This window comes from Triticum aestivum, chromosome 1D (assembly GCF_018294505.1).
Source record: "Triticum aestivum cultivar Chinese Spring chromosome 1D, IWGSC CS RefSeq v2.1, whole genome shotgun sequence".
Taxonomy (NCBI): Eukaryota; Viridiplantae; Streptophyta; class Magnoliopsida; order Poales; family Poaceae; genus Triticum; species Triticum aestivum.
The window spans coordinates 220,650,437-220,669,595 of record NC_057796.1 but is presented as its reverse complement, the minus strand read 5'-3'; the positions used below and the strand labels follow the sequence as shown (position 1 = coordinate 220,669,595).

Genomic DNA, 19,159 nt, shown 5'->3' with positions numbered 1-19,159 from the left:
CCAGGGCACAATCGCAGTAGTTCTCCCGGTGCCACCTTAGCCGATAGAGCGGAACGTAAGGTAGCAAAACACGGGAGCCGGGCAAACCCAACTATTGACCAAAGACATGATTCGGAGCTGATGCATATAAGGCCAAACTCGCGATGCCGAACACTCCCCAAGGTATTCGGTCTTTACAACGTATACTGGGCTGAGTAACGCCCTCGATAATGAACCCTGAATTTCCAGGTACGTGCATTAGTCTGACGTGATGAAATGTCAATAATGCCAGCATCCCTCTCGGCTGTGTTGAGTATCCGGAGGGTGTGAAGCAACAAGAGATAGTAAGAAAGGTTTACACAGGGTCTTAATCTAAAAAAGAAACCTTTGAGCGGGGCCCTGCTGCACGTCTGCGCCTGTGTTTCCGTTGTGCCGTATCCTGGAAGGGTGTAGCACGATTATCATCTGTAAAAGAGAAAAACCCAGGTGAAAGTCTTCGTGCGAAAAATTGGTTATTCTCAATAAACCATTAAAATGCAATCTAAATAGGGTCAAACCGAACTGTAGTCCTTTTTACATACGGGAAGCCCCTAGTACCACCTATGGGGATATATCCATCGACCCAATCTCAGGTTTATCTAAGCTGTTACAGCTAGTTGTGCGCCGGACTTGTCTAGCCATGTCCGCGGTCTTGACGACCGATCATTTATTCTGGTTGGAGAGGCAGTTCAGTGTTCGGCTGCTAGAGCCACCGCACATTCTTCCGCACATAAGGAACGCTCTGTGTTTCCGCTAACTATGATCATGCCACGTGGACCGGGCATTTTAAGCTTGAGATAAGCGTAATGCGGTACTGCATTAAAACGAGCGAAGGCCGTTCTTCCGAGTAGTGCGTGATAGCCGCTTCGGAATGGAGCGACATCGAAGGTTAATTCTTCGCTTCGGAAGTTGTCGGGAGAACCGAATACAACCTCTATAACTAGAGAGCCCGTGCAGCGGGCCTCTGGGCCTGGTATTACTCCTTTAAAGGTAGTATTGCTTTGGCTGATTATTGTCGGGTCTATCCCCATTTTGCGGACTGTGTCCTGATATATTAGATTAAGACTACTGCCGCCGTCCATAAGGACTTGGGTGAGATGGTATCCATCAATTATTGGGTCTAGCACCAAGGCAGCCGATCCTCCGTGCCGGATACTAGTCGGGTGATCCTTGCGATCAAAAGTGATCGGGCAGGCCGACCAAGGGTTGAACTTGGGGGTGACGGGCTCCACGGCGCATACGTCATGGAGTGCGCGTTTGCTCCTCCTCTTCGTTACGTGAATCATGTTCACTGTTTTGACCTCTGGTGGGAATTTTTTCTGTCCCCCAGTGTTTGGCTGGCGAGGCTCATCCTCGTCTTCACTTGGAGTCTCCCTCCCGTTGCGTTCGGCGTTTAGCTTGACGGCTTGCTTGAAGACCCAACATTCTCTGTTGGTGTGATTTGCAGGTTTTTCGGAGGTGCCGTGAATCTGACATAATCTGTCTAGAATCTTGTTTAGGCTGGACGGTCCATCTCTGCTGCCTTTAAATGGCTTTTTCCGTTGACCGGGTTGAGAGCCCCTGAATCCGGCGTTTACCGCCGTGTTGTCTGGGATGTCTTCATTGTTTCGATGCTTGCTTTTATTGCGTCGCGTTTTTCCATTGCCATCCCTGACTTCGGATGTGCCTGGGTCGCTGGTGCCGCTACGGGCCAGCCAACTATCCTCGCCCGCGCAAAAGCAGGTCATAAGGCTTGTTAGGGCTGCCATTGCCCTCGGTTTTTCCTGGCCGAGGTGTCTGGCGAGCCATTCGTCCCGGACACTGTGTTTGAAAGCCGCTAAGGCTTCGGCATCCGGGCAGTCGACGATTTGATTCTTCTTAGTGAGGAATTTGTTCCAAAGCTTTTGGGCTGACTCTCCGGGCTGTTGAATTATATGACTTAAATCGTCTGCATCCGGAGGTCGGACATAAGCCCCTTGAAAATTAGCCCTAAAAGCATCCTCAAGCTCTTCCCAACTTCCAATTGAGTTTTCAGGGAGGCTTTTCAGCCAGTGCCGAGATGGTCCTTTCAACTTGAGGGGCAAGTATTTGATGGCGTGGAGATCATCTCCGCGAGCCATGTGGATGTGAAGGATAAAGTCCTCAATCCAGACCCCAGGGTCTGTCGTTCCTTCGTATGCCTCTATGTTCACGGGTTTGAATCCCTCTGGAAATTCGTGATCCAGCACCTCATCGGTGAAGCATAGGGGGTGCGCGGCACCCCTGTATTTGGATGTGTCATGGCATTCTAACGGTTGTAGTGTTCGGCTTTGATTCCGTGCCGGAGCACGCTTCCTAGATCCGTAGATGGACCTGGTCATACCGGCTTTTTGGTGCAAGTCCTTACGTAAATCGTGTGCTAACTTATGTGCGACATCGTTAGCCGCCCTATCGCGGCCACGGGGTGGTCGATCCGGCTGATCGGCCGTTTTATTTTTCGGCCGTATGGGCTCTAAAGCCTCGTCATCGAATTCAGGCAGCAGCTTGCGCTTTGGATAGCTCTTTGTGTGGCGACTGCCACCGTACTTTTCTTCAGTGTCTAGCACTTTGTTCCATCTACTGTTGAGTGTATTTTGCGAGGCCTTAAGCCTTTGCTTCTGCTTCTTCAGACTCCTCGCGGTGGCAATAAGCCTTCTATGGAGGTTCTCTTGCTCCAAATGCCTTTCCGGGATGATGTGTGCGTCGTTGTCAGGACTGTTCTCCTCTCCGAAGGCAGGTTGATGAGATTCACCCTCAGCGTCGCCGTGATCGGACAACGGCTCCATACTATGTTCGCCGTCCGCTGGCTCATCCTGCTCTGTCGATGGGTCCATGTGGTCGTCGTTTCCTTTGGAGTCGACCGGGGTATTATTCTTTCTTGCGCTGTTATCGCTGTTTTTGCCGAGGCGGGATTTGGAGCGGCGCCTACGTCGTCACTTTGGTTTCTTCTCGAGGGGATTATCCTTCGCTGCATTCTTCCGTTCCTCGTCATTGTTTTCTTTGGGTGTATCCACCATGTATATATCGTGTGATGAGGTGGCTGTCCAGCGCCCTGTGGGCGGTGGTTCCTTCTCCTCTCCTGCATCGTCGTCCATACCGTCGATGTCTTCGGAGTCGAAATCAAGCATGTCGGTTAAATCGTCGACAGTGGCTATTAAGTGTGTGGTGGGTGGGGAACGAATTTCTTCGTCGTCCGCTTCCCACTCGAGCCGGACATAGTTCGGCCAAGGGTCTCCTGACAAGGAGAGAGACCTTAATTAATCTAGCACATCGCCCAAGGGCTAGTGCTGGAAAATATCCGCGGAGGTAAACTCCATGATCAGTGCCCAATCAGATTCGATAGGCACGGACGCAAGCGGTTCGGAGCCCGTGGCCAGAGACGAATCCAAGGGTTCGGCTACACAGGTCTTATAAGAGGTGAAGTCAGTATTCGGCTCTAACGCCGCTGAGTGTGCGGCCTCCGTGGCAGGGTCCATCCACCCGTCCTCGGACGATGCAATCTGCTCCGGATTAAGGGCCGGAGTAGCCACAGGTGTGATATCCCGAACACCGTCCGACGGCTGAGCTAAGTCATGCTCGTCGTGACTGTGCGGCGCAATTGATGTGGGCTCGAATCCGTCGAAGACCAAGTCTCCGCGGATGTCGGCGGTATAGTTTAAGTTTCCAAACCTGACCTGACGGCCAGGGGTGTAGCTCTCGGTCTGCTCTAGATGGCCAAGCGAGTTGGCCCGCAGTGCAAAGCCGCCGAATACGAAGATCTGTCCGGGGAGAAAAAACTCACCCCGGATTGCATCGTTGCCGATGATTGAAGGATCCATCAAGCCTTTTTCGCGACGGCACAGTGGAACTCTCAATGAAAGCACCAATGTCGGTGTCAAAACCGGCGGATCTCGGGTAGGGGGTCCCGAACTGTGCGTCTAAGGCGGATGGTAACAGGAGGCGGCGGACACAATGTTTACCCAGGTTCGGGCCCTCTCGATGGAGGTAATACCCTACTTCCTGCTTGATTGATCTTGATGATATGGGTATTACAAGAGTTGATCTACCACGAGATCGTAGAGGCTAAACCCTAGAAGCTAGCCTATGATTATGATTGTTGTTGTCCTACGGACTAAACCCTCCAGTTTATATAGACACCGGAGGGGGCTAGGGTTACACAGAGTCGGTTACAAAGGAGGAGATCTACACATCCGAATTGCCAAGCTTGCCTTCCACGCAAAGGAGAGTCCCATCCGGACATGGGGCGAAGTCTTCAATCTTGTATCTTCATAGTCCAACAGTCCGGCCAAAGTATATAGTCCGGCTGTCCGAGGACCCTCTAATCCAGGACTCCCTCAGGCGCGCCTCCCTGCCTCGTGGCTTCCTTGTTGCTTCCTTGACGTCCACTCCAAGTCTCCTGGATTGCGTTTGTTCCAAAAATAACTCTCCCGAAGGTTTCATTTGGTTTGGATTCCGTTTGATATTCCTTTTCTGCGAAACACAGAAATGGGCAAAAAAAAACAACAATTTGCACTAGGCCTTCGGTTAGTAGGTTAGTCCCAAAAATAATATAAAATTGCATAGTAAAGCCCATTAAACATCCAAAACAGATAATATAATAGCATGGAACAATCAAAAATTATAGATACGTTGGAGACGTATCAAATCACATGGCGATGTGAACTAGATTATTGAATCTAGTGCAAGTGGGATACTGACAGAAATATGCCCTAGAGGCAATAATAAAAAGGTTATTATTATATTTCCTAAATCATGATAAAGGTTTATTATTCATGCTAGAATTGTATCGATCGAAAACTTAAATACATGTGTGAATACATAAATAAATACCGTGTCCCTAGTAAGCCTCTACTAGACTAGCTCGTTGATCAAAGATGGTTAAGGTTTCCTAACCATAGACATGTGTTGTCATTTGATAATGGGATCACATCATTAGGAGAATGATGTGATGGACAAGACCCATCCGTTAGCTTAGCATAATGGTCATTCAGTTTATTGCTATTGCTTTCTTCATGTCAAATAATTATTCCTTCGACTATGAGATTATGCAACTCCCGGATACCGAAGGAATACCTTATGTGCTATCAAACGTCACAACATAACTGAGTGATCATAAAGATGCTCTACAGGTATCTCCGAAGGTGTTTGTTGAGTCGGCATAGATCGAGATTAGGATTTGTCACTCCGAGTATCGGAGAGGTATCTCTGGGCCCTCTCGGTAATACACATCATAAGCTTGCAAGCAAATGACTAAGGAGTTAGTCACGAGGTGATGTATTATGGAAAGAGTAAAGAGACTTGCTGGTAACGAGATTGAACTAGGTATGAAGATACCGACGATCGAATCTTGGGCAAGTAACGTACCGACGGACAAAGGGAATTACGTATGTTGTCATAACGATTCGACCGATAAAGATCTTCATAGAATATGTAGGAACCAATATGGGCATCCAGGTTCCACTATTGGTTATTGACCGGAGAGGTGTCTCGGTCATGTCTACATAGTTCTCGAACCCGTAGGGTCCACACGCTTAACGTTCATGACAATATAGTATTATATGAGTTATGTGATTTGGTGACCGAATGTTATTCGGAGTCCCGGATGAGACCACGGACGTGACGAGGAGTCTCGAAATGGTCGAGAGGTATAGATCGATATATAGGACGATGGTATTCGGACACCGGAAGTGTTCCGAAGGGTACCGGGTACTTATCGGGTCACCGGAAAGGAGTTTCGGGCACCCCCGGCAAAGATATGGGCCTTATGGGCCAAGAGAGGGAACACACCAGCCCACAAGAGGCTGGTGTGCCCCTATACAAGCCAGCCCTATGAGGAGGATAAGGAAAGAGGGGAGGGCAAGGAAAGTGTGGAGTAGGACTCCCGCTTCCTTCCCTCTCCCCCCTCTTTCCTTCCCCTTGTTTATACAAGGAAAGGGGGGCGCAGGGTAAGGCAGGAGCCCTAGGGGTCGGCGGCCAGCCCTAGGGCGTGCCTGGCTGCCTCCCCTTCCCTCCCACCTATATATGTGTGTGTGTGTGTGTGTGTGTGTGTGTGTGTGTGTGTTTGTGTGTGGGGGGGGAGGGGCGCCACACAAGAACACACAACATTGTCTTAGTCGTGTGCGGCGCCCCCGTCCACCATTTACTCCCTCGGTCATATTTTCGTAGGGCTTAGGCGAAGCCCTGCGGAGATCACATCACCATCACCGTCACCACGCCGTCGTGCTGATGGAACTCATCTACTACCTCGACATCTTGCTGGATCAAGAAGGCGAGGGACGTCACCGAGCTGAACGTGTGCAAAACGCGAGGTGTTGTGCGTTCGGTACTTGATCGATTGAAGCGCGAAGAAGTTCAACTACATCAACCGCGTTGAGAAACGCTTCCGCTTACGGTCTATGAGGGTACATAGACACACTCTCCCCTCTCGTAGCTATGCATCTCCATGGATAGATCATTGCGTGTGCGTAGAATTTTTTTGTTTTCCATGCAACGCTTCCCAACACATTAAGCGTGCGGACCCTGCGGGTTCGAGAATCATGTAGACATGGCCAAGACACTTCTCCGGTCAATAACCAATAGCGGAACCTGGATGCCCATATTGGTTCCTACATATTCCATGACGATCTTTTATCGGCTGAGCAACGATGTCGATGATTCGGTTAATCCTGTATGCAATTCCCTTTGTCCGATGATATGTTACTTGCCCGAGATTCGATCGTCAGTATCTCCATACCTAGTTCAATCTCGTTACCGGCAAGTCTCTTTACTCATTCCATAATACAAGATCACGTGAGTAACTCATTAGCCACATTGCTTGCAATCTCTTTACAATGTTGTATTGCCTAGAGGGCCCAGAGATATCTCTCCGTCATACAGAGTGACGAATCCTAGTCTTGATCCATGCCAACCCAACAGACACCTCTAGAGATACCTGTAGAGCACCTTTATGATCACCCAGTTACGAAGGGACGTTTGGATACACACTAGGTATTCCTTCGGTGTCAGGGAGTTGCAAGATCTCACGGTCTAAGGAACAGATACTTGACATGAAGAAAGTTGTAGCAAATAACTAAGCGATATGATCTGTTGCTAACTTACGGTTGGGTTTGTCCATCACATCATTCTCCTAATGATGTGATCCCGTTATCAAATGACAAGTCATGTCTGTGGTTAGGAAACCTTAATCATCTTTGATCAACGAGCTAGTCTAGTAGAGTCCTACTAGGGACACGGTGTTGTTTATGTACTCACACATGTATTTAATTTTTCGGTCAATACATTTCTAGCATGAATAATAAACATTTATCATGAACAAGGAAATATCATAGTAACCAATTTATTATTGCCTCTAGGGCATATTTCTAACACTCTGGCGGCAGCAGGGGAGGGAAGGAGCTAGAGGAGGGGCGCTGGGAGGCGGCTAGGGTTCCCTCCCGTCGCAGGCGGGGGCGACTCGAGATGAACTCGGTCTTTCTAGGTTCAAAAAAGGGAGAGATTTTCATTTCCCGGCCTCTGCACCAACTAGGGATGCATATAACCATTTTAGTATGAGTACCAAGATAAACATGGTGCTCGGGTTTTTTTTAATGAGTTACTAGATATTTCTTGATGAGTGGTTTCACCACACACCAAGCTTGATCCTCAATAAATGAAAAAAAACCCTGTGCATCACCTATCAATTCTAGGAATTGAACTCGGGTCGTTAGGCTACATAACCGCATGCCTAACCACTGAGCCAAGGCTCTCTTTGCAATATGAAAATAAATGAAGAACATAACTTTTCCTATCTCCAAATTTCGAGCAGTAAAACACAAGGAATGTGTTGGGTCTATACTGTCATCCTCCTAGCCCAGCCAAGCTAGTAACTTCAGGACACTGCCATTAAACCTTACCAAAAAAATGAAGGCAACGAAAAATATTTATCATCTTGCCACTCTGGCATTAGCCATCTGGCAATAGATGTTATAAACCATTTAATGTTACCTAATAAAATAGAATATCCTATGTTTATAAAAATATTTATCATCGAATATTAATTCAATATTTACATCAAAGAATAACTCAATATTCCCATCTGGCAATAGATGTTTATAAACCATTTAACGTTACCAAATAAAATAAATATCCGACATTCGAATCCTTTTGCTGCGTTCTAAAAGGATGCTATCTCTACCGCAGAAAGAATAATTATTTTATTATTTTGCTTTTCTAAAAAAATAATATTAATATTGTTGTAGGATGAATTCAAATTCCCCCCAACTCCAATATCTTAATTGAAAACAATAAAATCAGGGACTCATGGGTTTCTGTTGTGATCTTCTCGGTCCAGTCAAGACAAGCTAGTAACAAATCTTTTAGTCCAAAATATAAAGGCAAACAAAAATATATATTGGCTCGACATGTGGATGTGCTCCTGCACGACGCTCTCTCACTCAAAGAATGTCTCAATATTTCAATCTAGCAATAAGCTTTTTAATCCATTTATGGCTACCAGGGGAAAATAAATAAATATCCAACATTCAAAAACATATATTGCTTCTCCAAATCTGTCGTCATTTCTTATGTTTTCAATTACTAAAATGAGAATAATAAAAATATAAACCCAAGTTTGCCTATCTCCCATCTCTGAAATCAGAACAGTAATAACGAGCAATGTACTGGGTCCCTACTGTACCCCTCCCCTAAGTCCAAAAAGCAAGAAATTATAGAGCACCAGCCTTAGACCTCTCCAAAAAATAAAGGCAAAGAAAAATATGTATTGCCTCACTCTCCGAAACAATGACTGAACATTCCCATATGTCAAGAAGGGTTTAAGCCATTGATAGTTAGTAGAGAGAAGAATCGATATCCATCATTCTAACATGTTAGTTGTTTATGAAAAGATGTTATCACACCAACAAAATTATGTTATCATGTTATTTTTCAATCTCTAAAATCAACAATGTTATTATAAGATAAATCATGATTCTGAATTTGCCCATCTTTCATGTTTAAATTTATAACAAGAAAGATGACGAGCCTCATGGTTTGCTTGTCATCCTTTTGGCCCAGCCAAGCTAGTAACCACAGTCCGCAAGGCATCGGCATTAAACTTCTCCAAATTATAAAGTAAAAGAAAGAACTTGTCACGTGACATGAAAGTTGTTGTGCCACCGGTCGAGCCTCTCTCTCACCTCAAGAGTGACATATTCCCATTAAACAATTAGTGTTTCTAAACTATTTATAGTTATGAAAGAGAAATAACAACAAATATACCTGCCTATGAGAAATAGTATGACCGAACAACCATTTTTTTAGTTTCTACATCAAAATAATAATGTGGCAAGATAATTGATACTTCCCCTGGTTCATCTTAAACATCGCCGATTTAGTTCAACTTTATACTATTAATCAGCGACATTTAATAGTATATTCGAATTTGCCGATCTTTCGGCCCTAAGTTCAGGAAAATAACATTTAATAGTTTATTCAAATTTGCCGATTTTCCAGCCGTAAGTTCAGCTCTGCAGTTATTTGCTTGGCTGGATCGGGAGGATGACAGCAGGACCCCGGACATCCTGCGCGTTTTTGTTTTTCGAAAAGAAAGAACTTGCCACGTTACATGAAAGTTGATGTGCCGCCGGTCGACCCTCTCTCTCGCCTCAAGAATGACATATTCCCATTAAACAATTAGTGTTTCTAAACTATTTATAGTATGAAAGGAAAAATAACAACAAATATACTTGCTTATGAGAAATAGTATGAGTGAACAACCATTTTTTTAGTTTCTAGATTGAAATAATAATGTGACAAGATAATTAATACTACTTCCTCCGGTTCATCTTAAATGTCGCTGATTTAGTTCAACTCCGTGCTATTAATCAGCGACATTTAATAGTATATTTGAATTTGCCGAACTTTCAGCCCTAAGTTCAGAAAAAATAGCATTTAATAGTTTATTTGAATTTGCAGATCTTCCAGCCCTAAGTCAGAAATAAAAAAGGCGCAGGATGTTCTGGGTCCTGCTGTCATCCTCCCGGTCCAGCCAAGCTAATAACTGCAGGGCACTAGCATTAAACCCATCCCAAAAATAAAGCCAAAGAAAAAATATAAATCGGCTCCCCTCTCCGTTCCTAGCACTCCACACTTCTCCCCTCCTCCTTCTCCACCTCCACCTCTGCCTCTGGGTAGATCTCTCGTTGTAGCCATCTCCGGCCACGGCGGCCGGCATTAGAAGCGGCGGTGGGAGCCAAGGGAGCGGTGGCCGGGCAGGTAGGAGTGGCGGTCCGCGGCGATGTATAAGAACCAGCTTCAGGAGCTGGCGCAGCGGAGCTGCTTCAACCTGCCGGCGTACACGTGCCTGCGGGAGGGGCCGGACCACGCGCCGCGGTTCAAAGCTGCGGTCATCTTCAACGGCGAGCAATTCGAGAGCCCCGGGTTCTTCACGACGCTCCGGCAGGCCGAGCATGCTGCCGCCGAGGTCGCCCTCGCCGCGCTCGCCCGGCGCGGCCCCTCCTACTCCCTAGCCGCCCGCATCCTGGTACGACCCCCCTCCCCCTCCCCGCCTCTTCCCATCGCCCCCTCCCTCCATCCTCTAGCTTCTACTGGCTGTTCCTCTTGCTCTGATTCGCTCTGGGTGTTTCTCGAGTTTACCTTTGCTCGTTAGCATCTGTTCGTGGTTGAATTTAAGGGGGCTTCTCCAGCGAGGGATTTAGCCGATCTCTCTCATACAATTAGTACTGCCGCCATTGTTCTCACAACTCATTTTGCAATTCGCGTGGGTGATTAGCCATGTACTAGTACTAGCTTATGAGTTCCGCACAGGGGAATGCAGGGGATTACGGAGAAATCTTGCACGAATACATGGTTTACCTTGGTCTTTTTAGTTCGATCAGATTCGCTGCTTAGTCGTGGCTTCTAGGTTTTGTCTCGTTTGGAACTGGGGGCCTGGGGCTTCGTCAGCGGCATGACCAAACTCGGAGCAAGCAGTCAGCACGAAAAGTTCCGCGTCAAAAACTTCAGCGTATTTTTCCTTTCCCAAAAGGAGGATCCCCCCAGAAAAAGTTGCCGATGAAGTACTAGTTCAGTTACTATTTTCCAAATTCATCTATTTAACAGAAGTAATCTGTTCCCTCACTCGCACAGTGGAGTAAATTTCAAAAAAAAAAAAGATAGCTCCCACTTACGTAATAATTCAGTACTAATAGACGCAATTAAGTGACTTAATTATTCGTACTACGACAAGCCGCCCATCGATCCCCATTTCTTTAATCCGTCGTTAAATGTGCTCTCGCGACGTAACGGCGACGGATCCCCACCAATAATTTTCAATCTAGCCCTCATAGGAGTTGGCGCTCGGGTCCTGGCCGGCCGCAACTCCCACGATTTTCCACCGGATTCGTCAGCCCCTCGCCAGAAAGTCTTCGTAAGCCCTGATTAACATTAACTAAACCCGGGCAGTAATAATGGCGCATTGATGGGGGCGAGTAAAAAACCCCGCCGTATGAACCTGACCCGGAGCGGAAGCCGAGTAGTAGCCTTCCCGGTACGCGCGGTGGGAAGAAAGATGCCATGGGAACACGTTATACTGCTACGACTAACAATAAGAAAAGTGGCGGGTACACGGCGGCACATGTGCTCGTTTGACCTGACAGCGAACGGGACGTGTGTGGCTTTGGACTGGGATCAGCGGCCGTGTAGGGAGACGAGATCAGTGGCGGGCAAAACTTTTTTATCGTGGGGGTGGGCGTAGATTAGGTTTCGGTCTTCACAGTGGTGTGTATTAATGGCGAGGGGCGTGGGGTGGGTGGGCGGGATTGAATGGGAGGCCGCCCGCACCTAACCCGGCGTCGCAGGTCAATGCGGATGGGCCCGAGGGGTTTAGTGGCAGGCAGGCCCCCACGCAGCGCAGCCCACAACGAGGGGGTTGGATGGATGGTGGTGCCATTCTGTGTGTGCTGCCGGTCTTTACCGGCCACTACGGCGTTGGCGTTGGTGTCGCCGAGTGCGTGCGGTCAACTCAGGCTAGCCATGGGTGCGCCGCCGTTGCCTAGTGCGGGGTGCTTTGGTTCCTTCTTTGTGTCTCATCTCTGGGAGGGGGAAGGGGGGAGGGAGGGAGGGCGTGGGTGGGTGTCGCTGCTGGTGCTAGTGCGGGCTGCCGTCGCTTTGCCCCCTTCCTTTTAGGCAGGCAGGGGCAGGACCCTGGTGCGGGCTGAGTGCGACCGCCGACGCGTTCGTACATGGGGAGATTGCTCCGTGGAATTTTGATGATTTGGTTCGAGACTAGCTTGTTCCCAGTTGCCCGTCCTTCCCTCTTAAACTAGGTCATGCTATTTCTGAACAAAGTTCTTGCAAATGATAGTTATGGATTTGGTTGGCAGAGGGGGTCTGGTTCTGGTGAATTGGATCCCTTTGCGTTTACTGTCATTTGGAAATACTGCTGGTCAAATGTTAGGCAGGTCTTCATTGTTGACTGCATTTAGGGTTTGACCTTTCAGAGTTTGGACTATGAAAGGAATTGGCATTAGTATTCCACCGATTCATGATGAGTGTTAAACAATATTTGTTGCAGAAAGGGATATGACATCAATTGAAAATAAAAACATTTAAAAATGTGAAAACTTTCACAAAAACTTTAAACTCCGAAAGCGATGGTAAATAGTGATAGGGTAGTTGCAGCTGAGTATTGAGCCATTGTTTCTACACAGTTAAAAACGCTACTGTTTACAATTTCTTTAGAAAAATCCTCTTAAGGTCCATTGATGTTATATTTGTAGATTTGTACAGTTCAACTGACTCCGACTCCTTAGTCTAAGTAAGTTTCGTGGTCAAGTACCTCCGCCCTCTGGTTTTTTAGATGCTGACTGGAATGCTACTATTTATATCAGTAGTTGTTCAAATACTAATCTGTGCTTTTATTATCAGATGGTTTGTATCCAGAATCTGTCTATTTTCTTTAACTTGTCTCTAAATGTGTCCATTTTGCATTAGAAGACGAAGAATAATCTATGTAGTTTTGGAAACTACTCATGTTCCTTGTTAGATTAATCAGTTTTGCTAAAGCAGATGTTCCATCATGTTAACTACCTTTCTAATTAGCCAATAGCCATAGATAACTCAACGACCACTTCCTATTTAAACTTTTATAAACGGTAATCATTGCTGTTGAAGTATTAGATATGCCAGCATTGTCTTAATTCAGAAGTCATCTTCCTTTTTAATTCTGAAAGCCTTCCTTCTTTGTTTGATATTATTGCTTCTGTTCATGAAAGGGCAATAGCTGATCATTGTCTCTTAATCATTAACCTGTTAACGTGATTTCTCTTTGATCTTGCAAGTAGTGTCATGTATCCACAACTTTTACTCCATAATTTGTTACATTACTTACTTCTGGTGGTACATTTATGTTAAACAGGATGAAACAGGGGTTTACAAAAACCTTCTACAGGAAGTAGCCCAGAGAGTTGGGGCACCGTTGCCTTCATATACAACAGAGCGGTCTGGCCTTGGCCATCTGCCAGTTTTCACATGCACAGTAGAATTAGCGGGGATCACCTTTACAGGTGATCATGCTAAGAATAAGAAGCAAGCTGAAAAAAATGCTGCTTCTGCAGCCTGGGCTTCGTTGAAACAATGTGAGTATTACTAGTATATTCTTATTGTTTATTCATTGCAATGCATTGTTCATTAAACAAAGAATCATGTCATTCCTTTTTCGTAGTTTCTACGACCACATTATTCACCTAAAAGAAAGGAAACTTTTGTGATCCTAAATTATTTTTTTAGGTCTAGCATGCGAATGACCCATTCCTCTTAGGTTCTAATCTAGCTAGGTGCATTTGATATGCCATTTCTTAGCAGAGCTTTCCTGTACTGGCTAAATGGACCATTAACTGTTGTGTCTCTCATGCCAGCTTGATTTTATTTTGATCTCATTACAGCATCTGTAAAATATGTTTGTCAATATTTGCTGTGTAACATTGTCATTACAGTATTACACAGCAGCACTTCGCTCATGTTATTTCCCTCTCTGAAACAGTGGCACGTGAGGAGGCGAATACGACCAATGAACCGGAGAACAATGACGAGCAGGAGCAGATCAGGATTGCCCGAGCCCTTCTCAACTATCGCACAAAGGAAAAGATAGCGATGGCCAATAATCCCAATGCTTCACCATTTCCCAAGAAATTTCCCATGCAACCAGAGAGGAAGCCTTGTTTTGGTCAATCTTCTCAGTCCAGTTACTCGAAGATTCTTCCTCTATTCCGGCCAAAGTCTAGTTCAAGATCCAGACCAGAGTCACCAGCCGCGGCTGATGGAGCATCACAGTCACCGTTCTGGCCCATTGAAAGCTCTAATTCAAGGTCGAGGTTCCCGGCCGCAGAAGCAGCCCCTTATGTCCCAGTTGGGCACTACCGTATGCCTTGCCATAGTATGGCTCCTCCGGTCACAGTCAGGAGCTCTATCCCTGTGTTCTCTGCTCCACCTCTCCCACCTCCAAGTGGACGCACAACACAGCAGCTTCCTCCTCTCCTGAGCAACCCACCATCAGTCCGGATGGCATCCCCAGTTCGCATCAGGCCAGCTTCTCCACACTTTGCTCCCTCGGGTCCTGCTCAGCGTCCAAGACCTGTGATGTCTGTTCAGATGAAGGATGTGCAGCACAAGGCAATAAGGGAATCGATGTCGTCTGCGATCCCTGTTCAGGTGAAGGATGCGCAGCAGAGGCCAACGAAGGAATCGCCATCATCTGCTATGCCTGTTCAGGTAAAGGATGGGCAACACCAGCTGTTTAAGGGATCAATGTCGTCGTCTGTGATGCCCATTCAGATGAAGGATGTGCAGCCCCAGCCAGCAAAGGAACCATTGTCAGAAGGTAAGGACGCACCACCGGCGGCGACTGGGCCTCTGGTTAAGATCGAGGCTCCAGCTCAAGTCAAGGAAGCTTCAGAGGTGGTCACCAGTGAAGTAGTCCCATGTCCTGCTGCTGGTTCTGTTGCTGCTGCTGCTAGTTCTACTTCTACTTCTACCAGTGAATGCAGCACTGCTGCGCCAGCAAGCCAGTCTGGGGCTGATGATGATGCAGCCAAGGGTGAAGAGGCGCGTGAGGACGTCCTGGAAACTGAAGCAGCACTGGAGGAGGGCATCATCAAGCTTTTAGAGATAAAATGACTTTGAGTGAAGCGCAAACCATCTTGTCCTTGTTGTCAGATTTTGTAATTAGCTGCCTCCTGTGCACATCACATCCCTTAGTTTTTGGCATGCGTCGGTTGGTTAGGGGCTCCTGGGCAAGCTGCATTCTGGTAGGGACACCTTAGCTTTTTGTTCATGCAGTGGTTAGGTGGCTTGCCCGGTTGCCCGGAGTCGGAGATGGTTATACTTCCCTGGATATGGCAGTTGGTGGTCGATCTAGCTGGCTTTACCTTTACCCCCCAATGATGAGGTGGACACTGCGTGCCTCTAGGGAAGGATTATGAGGTGGCAATTATTACATCCTAAACTTGGTAATTATTACTGTCGTCGATCCATCGTCCTGGTTTTGGTTGCTATCCATGCTTTGGTTGGGTTTTTGTTCTCTGCTAGTAGTATATGTTTACATGCTGCCCGCTATATTAGGCTGGTCATAGTGGGGAGTAACTTATACTAGTGTCGTGTATATGACACTAGTCTAAGTTATTATCTTCATAGTGCAAAGTAACATAGTAGTAGTGACAGATAGGACTTCATTAATTAGCTTGTAGACTCATCTTGTCTTGAAAAACGCTATGTTATAGTAACATATTATGTTATCATTTTCATTAACTACATGCCACATAAGCAAAAATTTCTTGGAGTACGCTATGTTACTTGCTAAGTTACTCCCACTATGACTAGCCTTAACAAAGACTTCTTGAAGTGTGATATGTTACTTGCTAAGTTACGCCCACTATGACTAGCCTTACGGAGGGAAACAATATCGTGATAGCAGTATGATGCAAGTTAAAATGGGAGTCAAGTTTTACTCTGCTTGCTCCTCCTCGTCCTTCCTTCGGAAATGTTACGTGAGCAGTGCTGCTGCATGAGACCGGTCCCGTCCGCCCCAAAGCGAATCTGGGACCGCTACATTGCTTCGGTTACGCGATTAACGTCGGAACGTACCTCCCGAAAAAAAAAACGTCGAAACGTACCGAGTTTGTTGATCAAAACTCAAGTCGCTGTCCCAACATTAAAAAAAACGAAGTCGCTGTTTGTCTGGCCGGTGCATGGCCGCAGACAGCCGCAGCAGCGCGCACGAACCGTGTGGCCCGGTACGGCAGCCGCGGTTGCCTTTCAGCCCCAGAGTCCTTCCAGCAAAGGAACGCTCTCGTCGTAGCCGGCCGCAGGGGCGTCAGGCGACGCCTGGATCCGTTGCTGCATCGCGCTGTGTTGCGTTGCATGCATGCCGATGCAGATGCCGGGCGTGTCTGTACTGTAGCGGCGGGCCGGCGAGTGTTCGCCTGTGTGCTGTGGTGGTACTACTCCGTTACAGCGTATGGAAGTACCACCATTTGACCTCCCTACAGCGTGCTGAGACCCAGCGCGTCGCCGTCGTGGGTGGGTTCATGTGGCGCAGGCCCGGAACCAGTGCGCGCCTGTAGGATAGGGTCGAGAAGAAGGCAAGCCATAACGGCTCTCGTCCATCCCAGGCGGCCAGTTAAAATCTTCCTGCGCCGTGTGTAACGTACACGCATACCGTCTGATCCTGCGTCGTCGCGTGCGCGTCTCGTCTGATCATAGCCAGATGCATTCCGTCGCGGTTTACAAGGAGGCGGTGAGGTGACGCCGGGCGGGCGGCCGGCCGGGCCATGCATGCCATTTACGACGTCAGGACGCGCATTGATGCTCCTGGACGGCTCAGGCGCCTAGCTGAGCTACGACGTCGATGGGAGCAGCACGAGTACACTCCTACAGGCATCTGTGGAGGCCTGCAGCTTGTTTATTACTAGTAACTTCGAATTCGTAGCTGTTTTGTGTTTCTGGCAATGAATTCGACGGAGGTGACTCACGTCCTCGATCAGAAAATGAAAAAGAAATGGAACGCAGCGTTGTCTTGATCCCTGTGCCAACTGGAACCGATTGCCCCTTTTTTTTCTCATCAAGGGAAAAGGAGGATGGAACGGTGCTAATAATTGGGAGCAGGGGGGACAGCGCACCATTGATGCACACAGTATGGACGCCCAGCTAACAGGAAGGCGCCAATTTATGGCCCTGATGCCATCAAAACCAAATTTATTGCCGCTTGCTGGCTGGCTGGCTGCTGCCCCCGTCTCGTCTCTTCCTTTCCTTCTCGATTAGCTTGCCAAGGCCAGCGGCCTGGTGATGGGCCTCCCCAGTCAGAGTAGTATAGCTTGCTAGGATCGGGCAGCCTTCAATAAAGAAAAAGGGAACACAATGTACCGGGGTCACCAGAACTTGCTGCAAATAAATATCAGAAAAGATGGTTAATGTATCCCCAAGAATAATTCAAGATTTACAGATGGACTAATTATTTTACAGAGGGGTACTATTGAATAGTTTGCCGTAAACCAGCGCGGCTATTTGGCTCCTAAGCTCATCTGCGGTGAAGAGAAAATTCAAAAAAGAAAGTAAACAAATTCAAAAGATCTGTTTTTTTTTTGCATGGAAGATGCTTAGGTGCGTGAGGTCGGCTCCAAACTTGAGCCCATTTGGACATTTGAGTAGCTCTCGGCAAAAAAGACAAATTTGAGGTATATGAAACATTTTACTTTTCATGTACTGTTCTAATCCAATTTGTTTTTCTAGAGCTACTCATATGTCAAAATGAGTTGAAATTTGGAGCGGATCTCACCCATCAAATCATCTTTCATGCAAAGAAAAAAACCCAGATATTTTTAAACTTTTTACTATTGTTTTTGCATTTTCTCTTCACCAGGTGTAGATGAGTCTGGTCTCAGAAATGTATATTCGACCGTAAACCACTAAAACAAACAGGAGTTTATTTCTAACAATCCCCACGAGATCTTAAATACTCATTTAGAGATTTGTCTTTTCTTGCTATTTGTTTAATATACTAGTGTTTCAGCAGAGAGTGTTAAGTTGAACTCCTGCCTAGAGCTTTAAGTTACATCCATTCCACAACTTGGTAATGAAATATGCCTCCAATTGCTAGTTTTGTGTGAATATGGTTCACTTGAATTATTAACCATTTTCCTGGCTGCTTGTAGGCTACCCCGAGATTTGGAGAATATACGTCGTATTTTCTGATCTCTTTGTGAGCTTACTAAAGATTACCCAAGTCTCATAGACTATGATGTTTACAGTCAGAGCTCATACATGTGCTCTCTTTCAAGACTACTCTGTAGGACATCATCTTAGCTAACTAGTAATCGTGCACGTGCAACGCACGTATCAAACATGAAAAATTCTAACAAAATGTAGATAGATTTCTTGAAAAATTTGAAATTTCATACAAAGTGTATAATACCTAATTCTTGACTCATACAAATAATTTGATTAACATTCTTGTTGAAACAAATATCACACCTCTTTGCGTTAATTATGTAATTTCTTATCTAAATGCACACTTTTTGAATGCATAGCACCCAAATGATTATAATCTCCTGTAAATGAATTTTAGTATTTAAACAAAATATTCAGGCGGGCTTCGGCCCATTGCAGTATGTGTCAAATATACAACCATTTGAATTTTTGCTAATCATATTGTTATAGTATAATCTAATCAGAAATTAGAGTTGGACAATGGATTATTTAAAAGGTTAATCACCATTCTTCATACACACATACAAGTACAGTTCAGTAAAGAACCATTTATGCATCGACAATAATAAAGAACTATTACTATGTGAAAATCAAGTGTCTTTACACAGAAGTGAGAAGATGTCAGGTGAGAAAAATCAAGTATCAACATTTATATATCTGCAAAAAAAGCACACAAAAGTCATGCATGACACACTTTACGTTTTCTGTGTTGGCACTGCAAAAAAAGCATATCATGATTTCCCTACATACTTTCATAGCGCATATATACGGAACTCCTAACCCAAACTTACCAAAGAAACCATAGGTTCTTATCAATAAAATCCAACATACTATCAGAACGGACAAATGGGGATTTTTTTTACATAGAGAACCTCACATCGACCATCCGACATGTCCCAATTTTGTG

The 19,159-nt window shown here is 46.1% G+C and overlaps 1 protein-coding gene across 1 annotated transcript; it reads left to right on the top strand.

The window, feature by feature from the left end:
* Positions 1-10,114: 10,114 nt before the first annotated feature.
* LOC123181093 (double-stranded RNA-binding protein 6) lies at positions 10,115-15,519 on the top strand. Its single transcript, XM_044593317.1, has 3 exons — positions 10,115-10,534; positions 13,409-13,628; positions 14,033-15,519. The coding sequence occupies exons 1-3, from the start codon at positions 10,289-10,291 to the stop codon at positions 15,163-15,165; spliced, it is 1,599 nt and encodes a 532-aa protein (XP_044449252.1). The 5' UTR covers positions 10,115-10,288; the 3' UTR covers positions 15,166-15,519.
* Positions 15,520-19,159: the final 3,640 nt, after the last annotated feature.

Excerpts from the sequence above, each read along its gene's own strand:
- LOC123181093 (XM_044593317.1), top strand. The coding sequence starts at position 10,289 with ATGTATAAGAACCAGCTTCAGGAGCTGGCGCAGCGGAGCTGCTTCAAC. Across the intron at positions 10,535-13,408 it reads CCCTAGCCGCCCGCATCCTG|GATGAAACAGGGGTTTACAA; the intron begins GTACGACCCCCC and ends TATGTTAAACAG. Across the intron at positions 13,629-14,032 it reads CTGGGCTTCGTTGAAACAAT|TGGCACGTGAGGAGGCGAAT; the intron begins GTGAGTATTACT and ends TCTCTGAAACAG.